The 22,476-nt window shown below is 39.2% G+C and overlaps 1 protein-coding gene across 1 annotated transcript; it reads right to left on the minus strand.

Moving 5' to 3' along the window:
- Positions 1-16,595: 16,595 nt before the first annotated feature.
- LOC113610972 (free fatty acid receptor 4-like) lies at positions 16,596-20,295 on the minus strand. The gene is made up of 2 exons (XM_027089535.1): positions 20,188-20,295; positions 16,596-17,402 (listed from the first exon to the last, which is right to left on the minus strand). The coding sequence occupies exons 1-2, from the start codon at positions 20,293-20,295 to the stop codon at positions 16,884-16,886; spliced, it is 627 nt and encodes a 208-aa protein (XP_026945336.1). The 3' UTR covers positions 16,596-16,883.
- Between the last annotated feature and the right edge of the window lie 2,181 nt (positions 20,296-22,476).

The raw sequence follows: 22,476 nt of genomic DNA on the forward strand, positions 1-22,476 counted from the left end.
GGCTATGGATTATGATGCTGAACTACTAACATTTATTGATTTGTTACCATAAGCCAGGCAGTATATTAAAGTGCTTTTACATGCTTTATCTCCTTCAGTTCTGTAAATAACAGATGAATTAGGTACTAATATTATCCCTATTTTACAGATGGAGGCATTGGGTCTTGAAGGTTAGGTTATTTGCCCAAGGTCACACAGCTGTAAGTGGCTGAGTATGGATTCAATCCAGGTCTGTGACTCCAAAAACCATTCTATTCCACTGTATTACTTCCAATCTTGGCTTTAACATTTATCTCAGGCAAGCTATTTAAGTTTTTAAGGTACATCTGTAAAACTGAAGTCATGATTCCCACTCTCATCAAAACAGAACATTGTGAAGTCATCATTTTGACCCTGAGAGTAGTCCTGGAATATCTAATTTCATAATTTCTCACAGATTAAATCACAAATAAATATAAAACTTTCCTTTTTATCCAATTCATATTAAATATTACTGGTAAAAGCTAGCATAAAATAAAGCTGAAAAAGGCACTAACTGTACTTGATTAAAAATTATTATAGATGAAAACTAAGAATAACATCTTTTCAATGAGAAAGTGAAAAAATTGACCTGATAAATTAAGACTTGGTAGAACTTATCAAGACAAAAGAAATAAAATGGAAAATGGATAAAAATACACTAAGAAAAATATGTCATTAATTTCAAATCGAAGAGAATGAAATATTGTAAAATATAGATCTATAAAGTATGACCCAGACAAACTGGACTGTGTAGAAATAACGGCCATAAAAGTAAAACTACATATGCACAAAAATAAATTTGATTATAACCATTATGAAGAAACTGATTCTGACAAAAATAATTTAAGCAAGTTAAAAGTGAAAATGGAACACTTTTACATATTTTAACTTCAATGCATAGAAAAATTGATAAAAGAAATAGAAGAGCTTAGTGGTGTTCTCTCCAGAAAATAATGAAGAAAATTAATCAATGTTATTATAATTAAGAATCATTATAGCAAAATGTTTTAAAAAGTGTGGACTCTGAAACCAGACTATTCCAGCTCCACCACTTACTTAACTATAATCTTCAGTCAGCAGCTTAACTTCTCTGTACACCGATAACCTCATCTATAAAATTGGAATAAAAATAGTATGCACCTCATTAGGCCCTTGCGAGGAGTAAAGATAGTATATATATATATATAAAACCCTTAAAAGAGGGCCTGGCAGATAGTAAGTGCTATATAAGCATTAGCTACATATAAATCTTTCCTTTCTCATTGATTAATTCCAGGGCCCTGCATTGCTTAATATTGGATCATGATCATTGCATGACAAGTTGCTATAGAGCCATTATGATATGCCTGCAGTTGAAAGAACTAATGTGTTATCAATGACTAAAAGTCCCAAGCTTGATAAGCAAGTTTCAGGTTGCTTCAATTGCCACAACTAGATTGTTTTGCAATGTTTATAGGAAAGTAAGCTGGTAGTTTTTCAAGAGTTTCCTGCAATGCTTAAATGTAGACTATTTTTTCTCTATTGTTGGGGAGGTGTGTTGGTAGTGTTTGTAGATAGGAATTGGTCTTCATAAAAAAAAATATATGTGATTTACACACATATATATTCAGACTATAAAGTTGCCGTTTTATTCAAAGATGCTGAGTCTGAACACATTTCTACTACGTATTTCAGTATTCTGCTTATCTTGATTCCTTTGTTTCTAGATTGAAAAGTATGTGTCGCCCTCAATAATTCATTCTGGTGTTTAATGCTAATTACGTAGAGATGTTAAAGCCTGGGTGGGTTGGGAGGGGAAAATCCAGTAAAAAATAGGCTAGAAAATATCTTCCCTTCACCACCAGTTTTTTTTTTTAACCCCATAGTGAAAGTTTTCAGACTTTTTATTTTCCCCTATCCTAGAAGTTTTTTTATCCTCAATATTTACTGTCAGCCTCTCTTTTGCCCTTTCCCTCTTTACAGCCCAGTTTTCAGGCTCAGTTCATTTCCCATTTCCTCCCTCCTTTAACTAATCAAGACACTGAGTTCGCATTGCATTCCTGATCATGACCATGAAAAATTTAGACCTCATTATTTGTACTGGTCGTTGGGTCATGTGTTCTCTTAGCCTACTATTCTCAACCACTGGAATTACCTGGGGAGCTTTAAAAATGCTGATGCCTGGGCCCCACCCCCCAAATTCTTATCTAGTTGGTCCTAGCTGCAGCCTGGAGATGGGGATTTTTAAAAGCTCCCCAGGAGATCTTAATGTGCAGCCAGTGTCGAGAACCACAATTTTAGTCCATCATGAAAGTAAGCTCCTTTATAATAGAGAATGTTTTCCATTAGCAGCCCTCAAACTTGTTCAGATGTTGGTATATCTGCAAGTTATGGTGCTCTTTGAAGAGCACTATAAAATATGGATGTATTTGATTGATTCATGTAAATGAAGAACAATTTAGTGGCAAAGAAACTACTGTGGTTTGAGTATAAAATATAAAAGCACAGCCCTGAGCACATGTAACCAAAACAAACTTTTGAACTAAACATGATTGGCTGGTTCCCAGTCTCCCCCTAATATTCTTTGGCTTCTTGTTCTGTCATCTGTTAGCATTCACTAACAGTGTAGCCCTAACAGGTATCAAAGTTTTAAACAAAAATTATGAGCCAAAAAAAAAAAGTGATTGAATTCAATCTTTTTGCTTTCTTTTTCCTGCAAAATGAGAAAAGCCTACTACTATTAGATTTTTAGTGTTAAAATACTTCCATTCTGCTTGCAGAATACCCAACACAATAATAGTTGCTGACATTTATTAAATTCTTATTATATAGCAGATGCTCTGCTATATACATTATAACATATATGTTATATATTTATAAAGCATATAAATTATCATTTCATACAGATAGTTTTTGTTGAAAAGGGATGAATGCTATACTAAAAGTGTTTTATTTATAAATAACTTGTCTGAAGTAGACCCTTTAGATCTCTTTATGAAGTGAATTTGCATTTTATTAATAACAATGGCATGTACATGAATTTGTAAATGGTAGTAGTTGTACATGTAAGATATTATTTATTTAAATAAAATTTTTGGAGTCCTAGAAATAATTCCACAGTTGGTTAGTAATAGGCCTACAGGTTGTAAAGTAAATGTTGAATGGCAAATTTGTAGGCTGTGATCCGCTGTATAATGGCCCCTAAAATATCCAGGTCCTAATCTCTGGAACGTGTGAATGTTAGCTTATATGGCATAAAATACTCTGCAGGTGTGATTAAATTAAGACTCGAGGTGGGGAGAGTAGCCTGGATTATCCAGGTGGGCCCTAGATACAATCACATGTATCCTTATAAAAGGGAAGCAAAAGGAGATTTGACATAGAAGGAGAAAGGCAAGGTGACGACCTCAGCAGAGGGTGAGAGACAGACAGACAGAAGGAGAGATATTTGAAGATACTACGTTACAGTCACTGTAGATGGAGGAAGGAGACACAAGCCAAGGAATGCAGCTCTAGAAGCTGAAAAAGGTAAGGAAACATTCTCCACCTAGAGCTTCCAGGGAGCACGGCCTTGCCAGTGCCTTAATTTCAGCCCAGTGAAACTGATTTTGGATTTCTGTTTTTCAAAACTGTAAGAGCATAAATGTGCGTTGTTTTAAGTCACCAGGTTTCTGATAATTTGTTACAGCTGCCATAGGAAATTAATACAGGGTTGTTCCCCACTTACATATCGTCAGCAAAAATGAAGGTCATGACTTTAGGTATAGGCCATTACTACAGTTTAAAAAAAAATGTAGAGGGACACTTCAAAACCAAGGAAATGTTGACTGAACCTATTGCTTTGTTTTTAAAATGATGTGGTATACAGTGGAAAACTGGGTTTATTTCTAATGTAGAAACCATTTTAATTGAACAGTCTTTGAAGAAATTTGGCTCTATTTTTAGATAATATCCACCCCGCCCCAAATGTGCCAAACGAACCCCATCTGTATGGTTTACATAAGGAAGTGTACTTTTTTAAAGGATGTTTTGGAGAAAAATGACTAAAATCCTTACGTGGTTGTTACATTTCAACTAAATTCTTTATAGAAAAATTAGAAAGCACTAATATATGGATTATCAATTGTGTTAAGTTAAACAAAGAGCCTGTTAGACTGAGGAGGCTCTAATACCTTAGCAGCCGATGTAAGCAAACCAAAACCTAAGCCTGTAAATGCCTCAAGGTTAAGAAATCAGAACCTAAGGGCAACCAATCACAACCAGCCAATGAGGCTTTTCCAAATAAGGCAAACACTTAAGTTATAGCTACTCAAGTAATTTCCTTGCTTTGCTTCTGTTACCGAACGGAACTTAGGTCCCTTTGCCCGCATGCAGCAAAGTCAATCTACCCTGGGTTGTGGTGAAAGAAGGTGCAGTGCTTATCGCAGGGTGCCAAAGCAAGGAACCCAGGTAGCCAGTGCTTAAGAGCCCTGAACTCCGCCTAAGGCTCTCAGGGAAAGGTTTTTAAAGACAGGGTGGGGGAGGGGAGTTGTGAGGTGCGTGACCAGCTCGTGAACATTCTTCTGATTGGTTGGCGGTGAGGTCATCGGGAGTCAGCATCATCAGCCTTCTGGTTCCAACCAGTCTGGGGTCTCCGTGCTTGTGGGCGGCGTACAGTTAACTTCTTCCACCTGGTGGGGGTTTCCGTATCTGCAAAACAGCTCAGAGGACAAGGCTCAGAATATTATCTCTAGCCCATGAGGAGGAGCTAAAGGTCCTTGACTTTGTTTAATGGCCAAACTATTATTATGTTGTCTTGCTTGACTGTTTTCCTTCCTTTCTGCATTTTCTCACTTCTCTGATTAAATTTACTCTTTGGAACTTGAGGAAGGCCTAGGAGGTAATGTTTTTCTACAGACAAGAGGCAGGTGGAGGATATTGGGGGGCGGGGTTTCTGTTCTGGGAAGGCCCCATAGGGTCTTCCTGCTCGGTTACGCTTCCACCTTTTCTCTATAAAAGTCTTTTCCTTTGCTCCTGTCAGTGGAGCGCTCCTAACCACTTTTTATGGTTTGACACTGCCCAATTCGGATTGAGTTTTGCTCAAATAAACTCTTAAAATGTTTAATACACCTCAGTTTATCTTTTAACAGTTCTTTGCTTATAAGTGTGCTTATGAATCAGATAGGTTATCAAGACCTGAATGACTCAATTTTAACAGATTAGCCATTCAACTAAGAATTTGGCATTTTCCCCATACTATATAAAAGAGGGCAAAATGGAGGGCACTCACATCCTGGTAATGACTGGGTGGCAAAATCATCACATATTCGACATCACTTAAATTTTCTGGAAGATAAGCTCACTTTATCTAGAAGTCAACATGGATATTGGTGTGTCATTTGTAATTAAAAAAGGGGAGTCCATGTGAAGAATACAAAAATAAAACATCATTTAATGAAGCAGGTGGTTTCTCGGGAAGAGTTGTTGCAGTTGGGCTGGGGAGTGAAACTTTATTTTTCAAAAAGCTTGGGTAACTCGCAAATGACTGACCCCATTAAGGGTCAGTTTAATGACCACTATAGAAGGCTAATCAAAATAAACAACTATCCCTACAAGTATGAAGCCATAAATTCTCTATCATTGAGTCTATGTTTTGCAAAAGAAGAAAAATCTGAATTTTTCTTTGGGAAGGTTTTTGTTTTTTCAACAGTATGCACTCTGGAGACTAATTATCTGCCTGTGTTTCCTGGTCACAAATAGGTTCTAAGCTTCCTCTTTGTTTTAAAGTCATTTTGTAGCATTTATTTCTGTTTTTTAGCCATGAATACAAATAGTAGAGTAAGGATATGTAAGCATTATATAAGCAGTAAGGATGAAAAGTAATTTGCTACACATGAAGCTCATGTGTCATTTCAAGCCACTAAAGCTTATTAAAAGCAAATTATTTGCCCTTTCTAGGTCCACTAAAATCACTTTCACCAAAGTGGTCTTAGAGTAGCATAGTTACTAAATTAGATACTGCTGAATTAGTAAGTTTATACTCCCCCAAAGAGTATTTAGTAACTCAGCACATCTGCAATTTCTAAATTACTGCTCTTATAAACAAACACAGATAACTGGAGGCGACAATCTAACAGCTCTCTAGACGGTTGTCTATTCCAGTTCACCACTGGGTGTTATATTTATGGGGATTCTTTATATCATGTAACTTGATACGGGAATAAAAAGGTGACAGTAGCAGAAGGTAGTAACAAGGTCTCTGGCTTGCATGATAGGAAGCTTGGGTGCTGTCTGTCTAGTGAGGGCCCCTGAAATGCATAGCTAGCCTCAGAAAATCTGGAGCGTCAGTGCTGAGAGCCAAGAATCCTATTTAAGTTAGTACCCATCAGGCCTCTTCGGAATAAAACAGAAGATGACTTTTTGACTGACAGTAGGTTCCTGTGACACGGAGATTAAGACCCTTAAACAAAGGAATGTGACCATAGTTGCCCCACCTTAGGGAACGTGGAGAGTAGTGTCAAGAATGATCAAGAAGCCCCAAAATAGATTAGGGTTAGGGAGCCTTGTCACAGACATTGAGTTTCATTTGCAGGGATTGTTTTCCAGTAAGATCCAAGTGGCTGTCATTCAAATACCTGTGATAGGGGTTGGCAAGCTTTTTCTGTAAGTGGCCAGATAGTAAATATTTAGGGCTTTGGGTGCCTAGAGATAAAATTGAGGATATTGTGTAGGTGTTTATAATAAAGAACAAATTTTCACACATTCAGTATTCAATAATAGTGACTGAGGGCAGATCTTCTCATTCAGAAAAATTCCAATCTTGGCCCAAACTCAAACATTTCAATAAAACTTTACCACTGTCAAGCCATAGAACTTCAGTGTCATAGGGCAGTCAGGATATTGTTTCTACTTTTGAAAAAAATTCATGGTATTGTCAATGGCTAAGTCCAGGAGAGGAAGTTCACCACTGACGCTACTGGTTCAATAACACATGATTAGACTTGCATGTTTTCCGCAAAGTACCTTCTGATAAATAATGCAATGAATGACCATAGGCTATAAACACCTTACATTTTCATAAGTCTTGTAAATTTCAACTAAGCTTTTTTTTCTGTTTCACATGTATCTTTATCAGTTGTAACACATCTTAGCATATTCTACTTCAAGTTGTACTGAATTAGTGTTTTCTCAACTTTGAGAAATACTCTTTGAAAATACTCTTCTGTAGCTGTTCCACGCAGACTATTCATAGGGCCTAATTCTTCAAACACTTCAAACTTAGCCTCCTCAAATGAACAATTAAACAGTATTGATTGACATCTGTCAACTCATCAAAACCAAGGAAAACCACTCAAAATCATTTGCTTGTTTTTAATTGACTATTGGTGTTGCTCCCACTGTCCTCAACTCTGAGCATCTGTTCTCACCAAAAGGCTAATAGTTTTAAACAAGTTTATTTTCTCTAGACACATTTCTTTAGCTACTGCAATCAAACATTTAATTAAGCCACCATCAGTAAATGGCTTTCTTTGCTTGGCTAAGCAGTGAGCCACTTGGCAACTTACTTTGGCAGCCTTGTTTTTATTTATTATTTTTGTGAAGAAATTCTGCTGTGATGAGATATTCCATTTTAAATGTTCCAATTTTTCTGACCATTGATTTCCTGTGAGTTGGGAACATTGTAATGAGTGTTTAGTCTGGTAATGATGACATGTTGTATTCTTTTAGCACAGCTCTAGTGTCAATGCACAATAAATACAATACTTTGCTATCCACTATGGACTGTATTGCATTGCTCCAAAATTCATATATTGCATCTCTAACCCCTAATGTGATTGTATTTGGAGATCCGGGCTTTTAGGAGGCAATTAAGGAGGTTATAAAGGTGAGGTCCTAATCCTATAAGATTGTTGGCCTTCTAAGAAGAACTGAGAGGGAGATCTTTCTCTTCACATGCATACATAGAGTAAAGACCATGTGAAGACATGGAAGGCAGCCATCTGCAACCCAAGGAGAGAGCTCGCAGCAGACACTGACCCTGCTGGCACCTTAATCCTGGGCTTTCCAGCCTCCAGAGCTGTGAGAAATTAATTTTTCTTGTTTAAGCCACACATCTCATCATGTTTTGTTATGGTAGCCCGAGCTGACTGATACACCATCTAACTAGATAACTCCAGTGTGCCTTAAAACCATAACAATCAGATCACTTTCCTTGGACTTCCCTAGTGGTCCAGTGGTTAAGAATCCACCTTCCAATGCAGGGGCTGCAGCTTCCCCTGGTCAGGGAATTAAGATCCCACCTGCTATGGGGCAACTAGAGCACACTCATGCTGCAAGTAAGACCCGACACAGCCAAATAAATAAATATTTAAAAGTTAAAAAAAAAAGATCACTTTCCTTTTCTCATTTTGACATGAGTATGCACTGGTAATCTTTTTTCTTTTTCTTTTTAATTGGGATATAGTTGTTTTACAATGTTGTGTTAGTTTCTACTGTACAGCGATGTGAAGTAGAATTCCCTTGGTAATTTTTTTACAAGGTGCAGTATGAAGATAGGCATAACGCTTTAAGTGCCATAGAGTTATAAATGTGTCACTGTGATTTATAGGATTTATAGTGCACTAAGCAACAGTGTGCAGAGGTGAGAGAACCACATTTGGTCTTTGTTGCAACTACTCAGCTCTGCTGTTATAGCTCGAAAGCAACCATAGACAATGCACAAATGAGTGAGTGTGCCTGTGTTCTAGTATAATTTTATTTATGGGCATTGAAATTTAAATTTCAAAATTTTTACATGTCAGGAAATATTTCTTTGATTTTCAACCATTTAAAAATATTTAAAACCTTACTAGAAGAAAACATAATGGAAAAGTTTATGACATTGAAGTTGACAGTGATTTCTTAGACATGACACCAAAAGGGCAGGCAGCAAAAGTATATGTATATAGGCAAATAGGACTACATCAAACTAAATTTCTGTGCATCAAAGGACACAATCAACAGGGTGAAAAGGCAACCTATGGAATGGGAGAAAATATTTGCAAATCATATATGATAAGGGGTTAATATCCAGAAAATGTAAAAAGTGTCAACAACTCAACAACAACAAAAAAACCAATTAAAAAATGGGCAGCAGACTTGAGTAGACATTTCTCCAAAGATGATATACAAATGGGTAACAAGCATGTGAAAAGATGTACAACATCACTAATCATTAGATAAATGCAAACCAAAACCATAATATCACCTCACATCTATTAGGATGGCTACTATCAGAAGAAAAAAAAAACCCAGAAAATAATATGTTGACCAGGATGTGGAGAAATTGTAATCATTGTGCACTGCTGATGGGAATGTAAAATGGTGCAACTACTATGGAAAACAGTATGGTGGTTCCTCAAAAAATTAAAAATAGAACTACCATATGATCTAGCAATCCCACATCTGGGTACCTTCCCAAAATAATTGAAATCAGAGTCTCAAAGAGATAGTTGCACACCCATGTTCATAGCAGCATTATTCACAATAGCCAAGTAGTGGAAGCAACCCAAATGTCCATGGATGAATGAATGGATAAAAAGTTTGGTGTATACATGCAACAGAATATTATTCACTTTTTAAAAGGAAGGAAATCCTGTCATGTACAACATGGATGAAAATTGAGGACAGTATGCTAAGTGAAATATGCCAGTCACAAAAGGACAGTTAATGATTCTACTTATGAGGTATATGAAGTAGTCAAATTCATACAAAGTAGAATGGTGGTTACTAGGAGCTGGGTGAAAGGGGAAATGGAGAGTTGTTTAATGGGTATAGAGTTCAGTTTTTCAAGACGAAAAAGTTCTGGACATCTGTTGCACAACAATATGAATATACTCAACACTACTGAACTGCACACTTGAAAATGGTTAAGATGGTAAATTTTATGTCATGTCTTTTTTTAACCACAATTAAAAATAAAAGAAAACATACTTGGATTGTGTGCTGTATAAAAACACAGTAGGCCAGACTTGGTCCACAAGTTGTAGTTTGCTGACCCTTCCTTTTTGGCCCAGCCCCAGGATGGTTCTCCCGGGTTCCATGCCTGATGGAACTATATGAGAATCACGTATCAGGGTCTTCACTGGTGGTGCAGTGGTTAAGAATCTACCTGCCAATGCAGGGGACACAGGTTCAAGCCCTGGTCCAGGAAGATCCCACATGCTGCGGAGCACCTAAGCCCGTGCGCCACTACTGAGCCTGCACTCTAGAGCCCATGAGCCACAACGACTGAAGCCCGTGCAGCTAGAGCCCAGGTTCCGCGACGAGAAGCCACCGCAATGAGAAGCCCGCGCACTGCAACGAAGAGTAGCCCCTGCTGGCCACAACTAGAGAAAGCCTGCGTGCAGCAACGAAGACCCAATGCAGCCAAAAAAAAAAAAAAAAGAATCACATACCTTTGGAGAACCTAAGAAAACACATGCAACACCAGTGGGCAAAAGACTCTTTCCTCTTAGAAAAGTTGACAGTGAGTACAGTGGTGGAAAGAGTAGCAGAGTTGTAATTGGAGATATTAAGAAAAGACTGGACAGTGGACGGGTGAGCGGTGTGGGCAACTATAGTAGAGGAGAACACGTGAATGGTGAGGAATTTGAGAGCCCATTTGAGGAAGAAGAGGGAGTGTGGACATTGACAATCCATTGCTCACCTAATCCCCAGGATGCTGTAGTTTAGGTGAGCAAAAGTTAATCCATTCATTCACTGTGTAAATTTAGGCAAGTCAATTCCCCTTGCCTTATCTGTGAAAGAGGAGAGTTGGATAAGATCCCTAGTGCCCTTCCCAGCTCTAAAAACCATGAAACTCACCAAGCTGATCAAGTGCCTATGACTTTATCCCTTCGTTTGAACAGCTTTAAAGACAGGACAACTTCTATGTCTCCTGTTGGGTTGATATTTATTTGTCTACCCTACTAAGTAGGGGTAAAAAACTAATTACGGTCTACAGAGTCCAGACTAACTCCATATCCGCAGCTGGGCCATCTCTTGATATCTCAAGCTCTCCTTCCCCTGAGAATCCAAGGAAATAGTGCCGACAGGGAAGGGAATTGGGAGCCGCCGTTTAACTCCAGTCTTAGCCCCATAGCAGTCACCTCCTCCCATTAAAAATCTCGGAAGTCGATTCCAGTTCTTTAAAAAGAATGTTTGGGGAATGGGTCTTGTTTATGAAAAGAATGTAAATCTCTGTTCAATTTGAATAATCATCATTATGTGTGACAGCCTTGTCAAAAAAAACAACAGCAACATTCTTTTAGCTTTTTAAAAAATTCCTCTCCTCCTTAATCAGTGACTACTCCGGGGAAAAACAGGAGTTCAAAGGGAGTCATAAACAGAGCCGCCTCCTTCCAGTTGTTCACCAGGAACTGTTTTCCAAAAAGGAAGAGGCTTTCTTACTCTTGGCCTCTAGGGTGTTTGTGGGGAGGGCCTTTATTAGTCTGGTTACTCCGGTAGCTGTCTCATTTGCTTTCCAGTTTGCAGCTGTCCCGTGATATGTTTATTTGAATCTCAGCCTCAGAACTGACTTGCCTTTGTTTCTGGCCTGAGGAAGCTCTAGTCAGAATGGGAAAGTTCAGCCACACTGTTCAAGTTAAACAGTGGAGTGGGAAAACATCAACTGCAAGACTCTGGGACCAGGTTAGACTTTTCAAAGTATATCCGTTTCTCCACGTTGCACTTTTGTTTACTTCTGGCACTAGTTGTCGTGTTAACCTCATGTTTGCTCAAATTGTCCTGGGGTGATTTAATTACCATGATATTTTGTCCAAGAAAAGGGAAATTAAAAACCCATCAGCTCCCTTTGTGCATTCGTTGCCATGTTATAGTTAGGGCTTTAATAATAAAAAAAATAATAAATTATTAATGATATAACACTTTGCAAGTCTAAGGTGTGATCGGTTATGCAACCCTTGCACATACATGTTCTTGTTTATTTTTTCTTTTTGTTTAGAAACATTTTTTCTTCCAGTTTTATTGATATAATTGACATACAGCACTGTATACGTTTAAGGTATACAGCATAATTAGTTGACTTGTATACACATCATGAAATTGTTACCATAATAACGTATCTATCATCTCATAAATACAAAATAAAAAAAATAATTTTCCCTTGTGATGAGAACTCTTATGATTTACTTTCTTAGCTTTCATTTCTATACATGTTTAACACAAGGCCTGGGAAGTAGACAAAGAGTTTTCTCCCCATTTTGGATGCAACTGAGGCTCAAAGAGGTTGAGTGACTTGCCCAAGTTGGTGGTTAAGCCGAGACTCAGTTTTCTGTGGAACGTAGCACTGCCAATCTTTTTTCAGAAAAGCAGAGATGTTGCTTATGACAGAGCTTTCATGCAGCCTTAGATTAGACAACAGTAGTTGTTAAAAGCTTGAAATACTGATGCACTGGTTGGTAAAGAGCTGCTGCCTTGAGCCCTTCCAATGGTTTCCCAGGTTGCACCAGCATGGGGGAGTTCCTCTGGGATGTGGCTGCCCTGGTGCCTGCCAGCTCCCTTGTGCAGGCTCCCATCTGTATGCATCCAGATGGCCAGAGCTGAGATAGCACCAGTTAGATGGGAAACAGTACCCCGAGCAGCAGGACTGGCACCTTATAGTACAAGTGTGCATTTCTCGGCTGCGCCTTCCCTGCCAACAAGGTGTTTGTCCACTGCTGGCCAGCTCTCCCCTTGAGTTTAGCCACAATATATCATACCGCTTCTTAAATATTTTTAATATCATCCAGACTTATAATAAAGACAAGCCAACAGCACAACTGTGAAGTAGATCCTATCACTTGTCGTTTCCCCCACAGTGGGGGCTCCATCCCCTGAATAGGTATCTGCTTCCTCATGGTCCCTGCCACCCCTTACCCCCGACAGTATCCTTCACTTCACTTCACTTCAGGGTAATATCTGGGCTAGATCTCTTCAGGGTTTTCTTCTCTTCCTTGTACCGTACACACTTATTTAAGCTGTCAGAGGCTGACTTTTGAAACTGTTAGTGACTGGTGAGTGTTACTTATGGTGTTTAAAGATACCAGGTCTTAGGGACCACTTTTTAAAAAAATGTATTTTCTCTTTTTAGCATTATGACTTTTCTCTTTATTGTCACTTTCTTGAGCTCTTTATATGAACAAAGTCTACAAATGCTTAATTATTTGAGTAGAAGGATCCTGACTGTGGAAAAGATTTCCCATCACTCCGTTCAATGTAATCTAATCCTACTGATATTTTTTGCTTTAATTTTTTAAATTTAATTTTCTTTTGAAGTATAGTTGATTTACAGAACTGTGTTAGTTTCAGGTGTACAGCATAGTTATTCAGTATTTTTGCATATTATATTCCATTATAGGTTATTACAAGATAATGGCTATAATTCCCTGTGCTACACAGTAAATCCTTGTTGCTTATCTATTTAATGTATACTAGTTTGTATCTGTTAATCTTATACTCCTAATTTGTCCCTCCCCTTTCCTTTTCCCCTTTGGTAACCATAAGTTTGGTTTCTATGTCTGTGAGTCTGTTTCTACTTTGCATATACATTCATTTGTATTTAGATTCCACGTATATGATATTATACAGTATTTGTCTTTCCCTGTCTGACTTATTTCAATAAACATAATATTCTCTAGCTCCATCCACGTTGCTGCAAATGGCAGTATTTCATTCATTTTTATGGCTGAGTAATATTCCACTGTGTACACATATACCACATCTTCTTAATGCAATCGACTATTGATGGGCCCTTGAGTTGCTTCCATGTCTAGGCTGTTGTAAATAGTGCTGCTATGAACATTGGGGTACATGTATCTTTCCGAATTTAATGTTTTTGTTTTCTTTGGATATATACCCAGAAATGGAATTGCTAGATCATATGGAAGCTCTAATTTTAGTTGTTTTTTTTTTTTTTGAGGAAACTCCATACTGTTTCCCATAGTGGCTGCAGCAATTTACATTCCCACCAACAGTGTAGGAGGGTTCCCTTTTCTCCACACCCTCTCTAGCATTTATTATTTGTAGACTTTTTGATGATAGCCATTCTGACCAGTGTGAGGTGATACCTCATCGTGGTTTTGATTTGCATTTCTCTAATAATTAGTGATGTTGAACATCTTTTCATGTACTTGTTAGCCATGTGTATGTCTTCTTTGGAGAAATGTCTAGTCTTCTGCCCATTTTTTATTGGGTTTTTTGATATTGAGTTGTATGAGATGTTTGTATGTTTTAGATATTAACCCCTTGCTGGTCATGTCATTTGCAAATATTTCCTCCCATTCCATAGGTTATCTTTTCATTTTGTTGATTGTTTCCTTTGCTGTACAAAAGCTTTCAAGTTTACTTATGTCCCATTTGTTTATTTTTGTTTTTGTTTCTTTTACCTTAGGGAATTGATCCAAGAAAATATTGCTATAATGTATGTCCAAGAGTGTTTTGGCTGCGTCCTCTTCTAAGAATTTTATGGTTTCGTGTCCTACATTTAGGTCTTTAAACCATTTTGAGTTTATTTTTGTATATGGTATGAGGGAATGTTCTAATTTCATTGTTTTACATGTGGCTGTCCAGTTTTCCCAGCACCACTTGTTGAAGAGAAGGGACATCTTTACTGATGGTAGTTCAAGCCCTGTGGGAGGTGGGACAGGAGTTATTTTTTGAGAGCTGGCTTTTCTGCCCTCAGGCTATATAATTTAATAAACACCTACAAAACAAGTGGGTTTTTAAAAAAGTTTTTAATATTTATTTATTTATTTGGCTGTGCTGGGTCTTAGTTGCGGCATGCGGGATCCTCTTTGTGGCTTGCGGGATCTTTAGTTGCGGCATGCGGATCTAGTTCCCTGACCAGGGATCGAACCCGGGCCCCCTGCATTGGGAGCGTGGAGTCTTAACCACTGGACCACCGGGGACATCTCAAAACAAGTGGTTTTTTTTTTTTTTTTTTTTTTAATTTACCAAATTTATTAACTAAAGATGAACAAAAGATCCCTGTCCTCTAGTCCTCAAGCTTGTAATAAACCTTACTTAAAAAGCAAGCTGCTCAAGAAACTCCACCAGCAAAGACAACTACTGGCTCTGATGTACTTGGTGACAAAGATTGGTTGAGCACGTCCTATGTGCCAGGCCCTGAGCTACTGTTCCAGCCACTGGCCCAACCTCCAAGTGCTGGCGTAGCCCTGGGTTCTCGCTGGCTCCGGTTTCTTCTCTCTCTCTCTTCCCAGGGACATTTCATAAAGCCATAAATCTGCAAACACTATCTGGTGACTCCCAACGTTGCATATTCAGGCCCACACCCCACATCCCTGCACCCCACTGCCTGCTCTCCATTTGGATCTCACTGGGGTTTCACGTGTAAATGCCCCAAATGAAACTCTGGGTCTTTCTATTTCCCATTCTTCTAGTCTTCCCCATTTTTGTTGCCTGCTCTCCATCCAATCACTGTCAGGAGTCACCCCTGAATCCTCTCTTTCCCTCCTAATCTGCATCCTGTCCATCAATACATCATGTTTGCTCTGCCTTCCCAAAGTATGTCCCAAGATCATTTCTCACAATCCCCCACGGATGCCACCCACCTCCAACTTCCCCATCTTCTTTCTCTGCTTCAACAGCCACCTAACTGGTCTCCATCTTTATTCCTGCTCCACAAAGTTCATTCCCTGCACAGCAACCAGTAGAGCAGGTCACTTCAGCATCCACTTGCAAACCTCCAGTGGCTGCCCACTGAACACAGAATAAACTCTCTATGGCAGCCTCCCAGACCCTGTGTAATCCAGCCCTATAACCTCTCTGGTCTCAACTGATGGTCTCCAGCACAGCACCCCTCTGTCTTGGCATCAAGGACATTGCCCGGCATACAGGAGCCAATAGTTTGCTTTGTTTACACCTCTTCTTTCTGTCCCACAAGTACACAAGGCTCTTTGCACCAGCACCAGCGTCTGCTCCACCTGCAAAGCCCCACTCCCTTGGATTCACATGGCTGGTTCCTTCTTGTGGTTTACCTTTTGCCTCAAATATACCCCTTAGAACGGTCTTCGCAGACCCCTCAACACCCCATCTAAGTTGCCATCACTGTCCCATTTTCTTCACGACGCTAATTCACTCCATAACACTATATTGTCTATTGACTTATGTTTGGTTTTTCGCTGCCCCCACCTAGAAGATAAGTAAGCTCCGTGAGGGCAGGGGCCATGGCTGTCTGGTTCACTGCTGTATTCCCACCACCAAGAACACCGGCCACAGCATGTGCTTAAGAGGCATCTAACAGGCGGATCAACGAAGGGAATCACTCCTGTTCTCACTGTCAAATGTTTGGAGTCATCCGACTTCCTGTCTGACTTCGTGACAAAGCTTCTCCTAAAGGGGTCCATGGCATCCCTTTATAAATGAAAAATAAAGTCACCTTTAATTCCTTGGAAATTAAATCCTTGTTCCTTGGAAATTCCTCAAGAGCTCTTGACGTTAATGAATGATCCTGCAGCCTTGCAAATCCAGGGTGGGGAGCTAGAGTGGCCATGACTCTTCAGAGGAAAAATCTGGGTCCTGGACCTGTTCCAAGACTCACTTCAGGAAACCGGCAAGGCGTGGCTTTACGTGTAGGAGATGAGACTGCTGAACAGTTACAAATAAAAATTATTAAACTTAATCATACTACACACTGAAAAAGTTCATACTGAAAAGGAACCCACAGCAAATACTTTTATAAAGGATAGAATTGTTATACTGAATGATCACCCCTCAATGTACTGGTGCTGTAAATGTACATTTGCATAGGTTACATTTTCTTAAAGCAGGTACCCTGGTGCGACCGTCCTGGAAATGAACTCCCTTTGAAAACACACCATGGCTTGCCAGAGAGTGACAAATAGACGCCTACAGAGAAAAACTAACTAGCTGGAAATAACAGACAGATCATTTCTTCTGACAGATGTGTCTGTAAACATGGCTCCCTTTTCTGAGAAGAAGAAGCAGTGAAAAAATTTCCTCCATTCATTCCTAAACAGTGACATGTTGTAGAGAATGGGGTTGACGGCCGAGTTGGCAAAGGTGAAGGCCACCACCCAGAAGAAGAGGGACGGCCAGATGACCAGGTTTTGCTCGAAGTTCTGGATCAGAATGAGGAGGATGGTGACGATGATGGGGCTCCACATGACGAAGAAGGAGATCATGAGCAGGAACAGGGTGCGGAAGAGCCGGACGTCCTGCTGGGACACACAGAGCTGGTGGCTCTCCGAGGAAGCCAGGGTCGTCGTGAGCCTTCTCCTTGACGCCTTCGTGATCTGTAAAATTTTGGAGTAACTGATCACAATAAGCAGTCCTGGTACCAAGAAGTTCAAAGTAACAAATGACACATCCCAGGAGATTTCTCCGGCAATGCTGGGCCAAACCAGTGTGCAAATCGGAATTTCCTATCACTTCGCCTCAGCTGAATTCCTTCTGCGCCGAGACATAAAGAATCTGAGCTTTGGTAAGTCCTGAGACGAGTTGTGCAGTTTCGGTTAGAAGACTGTGGGCTCAGGTCGCATGTGAGGTGTTTGGTTTCACCATGAACGGCACACAATTCTAAGCGTTCTTCACACTGTTTGTTTTGCTGGGACGATTGCCCTTCCCCACAAGTGGTTTTTTGATCAGCGTTTCCAATGAATATTGAAACAATTCTAAGATGCATTTTAAACTTTTGATTACCTTCTATTGTACAGGAAAAGAGGGAGTCACACTTAAATACAGGAAATATGTTTGGGAGAAGGGCATTCCCTCCAAACGCATAGCTGCAAAAATGGACATAAGGTGCTACATTATGTGGTTAAGAGCAGAGGCTTTCAATTTCTTTTTACAAATGGCAAGAAAAAAAGAGAGGAGAAACCTACAGATAAAAAAAGAGACTTAAGAGATGTATTAACCAAATGCCAGTTTCTGACATAGATCTTGTTTGGGTCATGGTTCAAATAACGTACTGTGGGAAAAAAATTATGAGACAATTGGGGAAATATGAACATGGACAGGACATTTGATGGTGCTAAGAAATGATTGTTATAGGTATTGTTATTTTTCTAAAAAGAGTCCATTTCTTTTGAAGATATATATTGAAATGTTTACAAATGAAAAGATGAAATTCTGTGTGTGTGTTGGATGGGGGCTGGGTAGGGTATGGATGAAACAAGATTGGCTATGAGTTGGTAATTGTTGAGGCTGGGTGATGAACACATGGTGATTCATTACACTATATTATCTACTTTTTTATGTCTGAACATTTTTATAAATAATAAAGGCTAGAGCTTCCCTGCTGGCGCAGTGGTTAAGACTCTGCCTGCCAATGCAGGGGACACGGGTTCGAGCCCTGGTCCTGAAAGATCCCACATGCCGCAGAGCAACTAAGCCCGTGTGTCACAACTACTGAAGCCCGTGAGCCTAGAGCCCGTGCTCCCCAACAAGAGAAGCCGCTGCAATGAGAAGCCCGCGCACCGCAACAAAGAGTAGCCCCCGCTCTCGGCAACTAGAGAAAACCTGTGTGTAGCAGCGAAGACCCAATGCAGCCAAAAATTAAATAAATGAATAAATAAACAATTTAAAAAATAATAATAAAGGCTAAAAAAAAATAGAGCACAAAAGTGAAGTCAGACCTTCATGAATGTGAATCTTGGCTCTATTTCCTAGCCATGTGATGTCCTTAGAGAAATAGCCTCTCTGAGTCTAAATGTCATCTGTAAAGTGGTGATAATGTGAAGATAAATGAAATAATATATGTAAAGAACTTAGCATGGAGCCTGACACAATAAGTAGTCTATAAATAGGAGATCTTATTATAGTCCAATTATTTTGTCCATTTTCCTGAACCTATAATTGCAGATACTACAAGAGTTTATTCCCTAAGAAGTTCTTACCACTAAAGTAGAATAGTTTTGTAATACACAAATGTCTACTGCTGTGTTCTCTAGGGGGAGCATGTCTGGAAAAGAGAGGCTGTGGTATTAGCACAAGTGGAAATAATGGCAAAGAATCAGAGAAGCTGTCCTAAGAAATAAAAATGTCTTGCTTTGCAGCTCTGAGTCTTTAAAAGCATCCTTGAGGACACACAGCATCGGATCTTTCTTTTGTATATGTTTCGGCTTTTCCCTCCCCCGCACACTGGCTCGTAGTGAATGTTGACTAACCAATTCTCCTTGGTGCCCTTCAACACAGAGGGGAAAAAGCCTGGTTATGCCACTGAAGCAGGAATAGGGGTCCATTGTTGACATGGTCTTAATGCCTTGCATACAACTAGAGGACTCTGTGATAGTACCTTAATTCTTTTAACAAACATTTCCAAATGCTTACTACGTGTCAGGACTCTGCTAGACACTCAAAATACATAATATCTGGTCAAACCCCATTTTAGATATGAGTAGACTGAGGTTTGGAGAGTTTAAGTGGCTTGCCCAGGGTTACACAGCTAGTAAGTAGCGAAGCTGTTACTCTGCATGCAGAGCTATCAGACTCAGAAACCATTTTCTCTTAATGAGCTTGACTGTAGTAACCATTTCACTATGTATATGTATACCGAAACGTCATGTTTGTATCTCTTAAATATTGATTCATGAAACTTTTATTTAAAAATATAAAAAATAAAGAAACCATGTCCTTTACTTCTAAGTCTTTACTGTAACTTCATGCCCATTTATTATCAGAATGAGGAGTAGAAACAAGGGAGTTCAAAATATTGGGCTGGCCAAAAAGTTAGTTTGGGTTTTTCTGTAACATCTTATGGAAAACCTGAACGAACTTTTTGGCCAACCCAATAATATTTTTCTCTCTCTGAGCTTCCTTAATATCTTGAAGACTTCTTCCCAGTATAATTTATTTATGTCACTAAAGCTGTGATGTGCAAATAGAAAGACAGGTTTAGATATGCGTGGTGTTGCATTGGTTTCAATATTGTTTTCTTGAACTTTAAAAATACACAGAACTGAAGCCTTGTTTTGCTGTCGGGTCATCAGTGCTTCCTAAGGCCATGTGGCCTACATAGAGGAGAAAGTGGTAGAACAAAGAGGCCCTTCATGTTCAGGCTCAATACCAAGCCCATGCTGCACGTGAAGGTCCAGGGTAAGGAAGCAACGTGGAATCCACTGAGCTCAGCTGTAAGGGAGAGGTGGGCTGCCAGACAGGACCCTTGCCAGCTCTGAGTCATTACAGGCTTCCTGAGCCCAGCCAATTTACCTGCTTCTCAATAAGATCTTTATTTGTCCTTCTATTCTCGTCAAAAGCTGTTGTCATTTCCTTTTCTGTCTGGAGACACTGCAAGCTGCCTCCAGGCAGTATGACCATGCTGGCCCCTTGTGCAACCCCCAACTCACCAAGATGAAATATATCTGAAAATTCCCCTTGTTTGACTTTTTCTTCCTTGTTAGGCAGAAAGCATCATATTTCTTACATTTCCAGAGCTTCAACTATTCAAATTCTTTATCGGATCAGCTAGTATGGGGTTTGGAGTAAATAGAAAGTGCTATCCTGGTAGCTCTGGTGTCATTATTTTGTGGTTGCGTTGGAAGACATACGGATTCATAGGATTAGACCCTCTTAGACCTGCAAAGCCCTCAGAAACCGAAGAATTGGAGGCCAGACTGGAATGACTGCAACTTGGTTGTTAAATGTTCATTTGTTCATTCATTCCTCCCTTTACTTTTATTAACTGAAGTATAATTGAGTTACAATATTGTGTTAGTTTCAGGTGTAAGCATAGTGATTCAGTTATTATTTTTCTGATTATATTCCATTATAGGTTATTATAAGATATTGAGTATAATTCCCTTGCTATACAGTAAATCCTTATTGCTAATCTATTTTACGTATAGTAGTTTGTATCTGTTAATCCCACACTCCTAATTTATCCTTACTCCCATCCCTTTCCCCTTTGGTAACCATAAGTTTGTTTTCTATGTCTGTGAGTCTGCTTCTGTTTTGTATATAGATTCAGTTGTATTATCTTTTAGATTCCATGTATAAGTGATATCATACAGTATTTGTCTTTCTGTGTCTTATTTCACTAAGCATAATATTCTCTAGGTCCATCCATATTGCTGCAAATGGCGATATTTCACTTTTTATGGCTGAGTAATAGTCCACTGTCCATTCCATGTGATATATATATCACATATATACATGTATATTTTCGTAATCCAATCATCTATTGATGGGCACTTGAGTTGCTTCCATGTCTTGGCTATTGTAAATAGTGCTGCTATGAACATTGGGGTGCATGTATCTTTTCGAATTAGTGGTTTTGTTTTCTTTGGATATATGCCCGGGAGTGGAATTGCTGGATCACATGGTAACTCTATTTTTCAGTTTAAGGAACCTCCATACTGTTTTCCATAGTGGCTGCAGCAATTTACATTCCCACCATCAGTGTACAAGGATTCCCTTTCCTCCACACCCTTGCCAAAGTTTGTTATTTGTAAATTTTTGATGATGGCCATTCTGACTGGTGTGAGGTGATACCTCACTGTGGTTTTGATTTGCATTTCTCTAATAGCAATGTTGAGCATCCTTTCTTGTGCCCATTGGACATCTGTATGTCTTCTTTAGAAAAATGTCTATTTAGGTCTTCTGCCCAATTTTTGATTGGGTTTGATTTTCATATTGAGTTTTACGAGCTGTTTGTGTATTTCCTCCCTTTATGCCTTTATTCCAGAAAGACTTCTTAAATGCCTTCTAGATATTAGTGCCTTGGCCCCAGCCTCAGGAACTCTCATATTTATTTATTTATTTATATTTATTTTTAAACATCTTTATTGGGGTATAATTGCTTTACAATGGTGTGTTAGTTTCTGCTTTATAACAAAGTGTATCAGTTATACATATGTTCCCATATCTCTTCCCTCTTGCGTCTCCCTCCCTCCCACCCTCCCTATACCACCCCTCCAGGGGGTCACAAAGCACCGAGCTGATCTTCCTGTGCTATGCGGCTGCTTCCCACTAGCTATCTACCTTACGTTTGGTAGTGTATATATGTCCATGCCTCTCTCTCGCTTTGTCACAGTTCACCCTTCCCCCTCCCCATATCCTCAAGTCCGTTCTCTAGTAGATCTGTGTCTTTATTCCTGTCTTACCCCTAGGTTCTTCATGACATTTTTTTCCTTAAATTCCATATATATGTGTTAGCATACGGTATTTGCCTTTCTCATTCTGACTTACTTCACTCTGTATGACAGATTCTAGGTCTATCCACCTCATTACAAATAGCTCAATTTCATTTCTTTTTATGGCTGAGTAATATTCCATTGTATATATGTGCCCCATCTTCTTTATCCATTCATCCGATGATGGGCACTTAGGTTGTTTCCATCTCCGGGCTATTGTAAATAGAGCTGCAATGAACATTTTGGTACGTGACTCTTTTTGAATTATGGTTTTCTCAGGGTATATGCCCAGTAGTGGGATTGCTGGGTCATATGGTAGTTCTATTTGTAGTTTTTTAAGGAACCTCCACAGTGTTCTCCATAGTGG

This window comes from Aethalodelphis obliquidens, unplaced genomic scaffold (genome assembly GCF_003676395.1).
Source record: "Aethalodelphis obliquidens isolate GAN/ISIS:26980383/991018 unplaced genomic scaffold, ASM367639v1 scaffold66, whole genome shotgun sequence".
Lineage (NCBI taxonomy): Eukaryota > Metazoa > Chordata > Mammalia > Artiodactyla > Delphinidae > Aethalodelphis > Aethalodelphis obliquidens.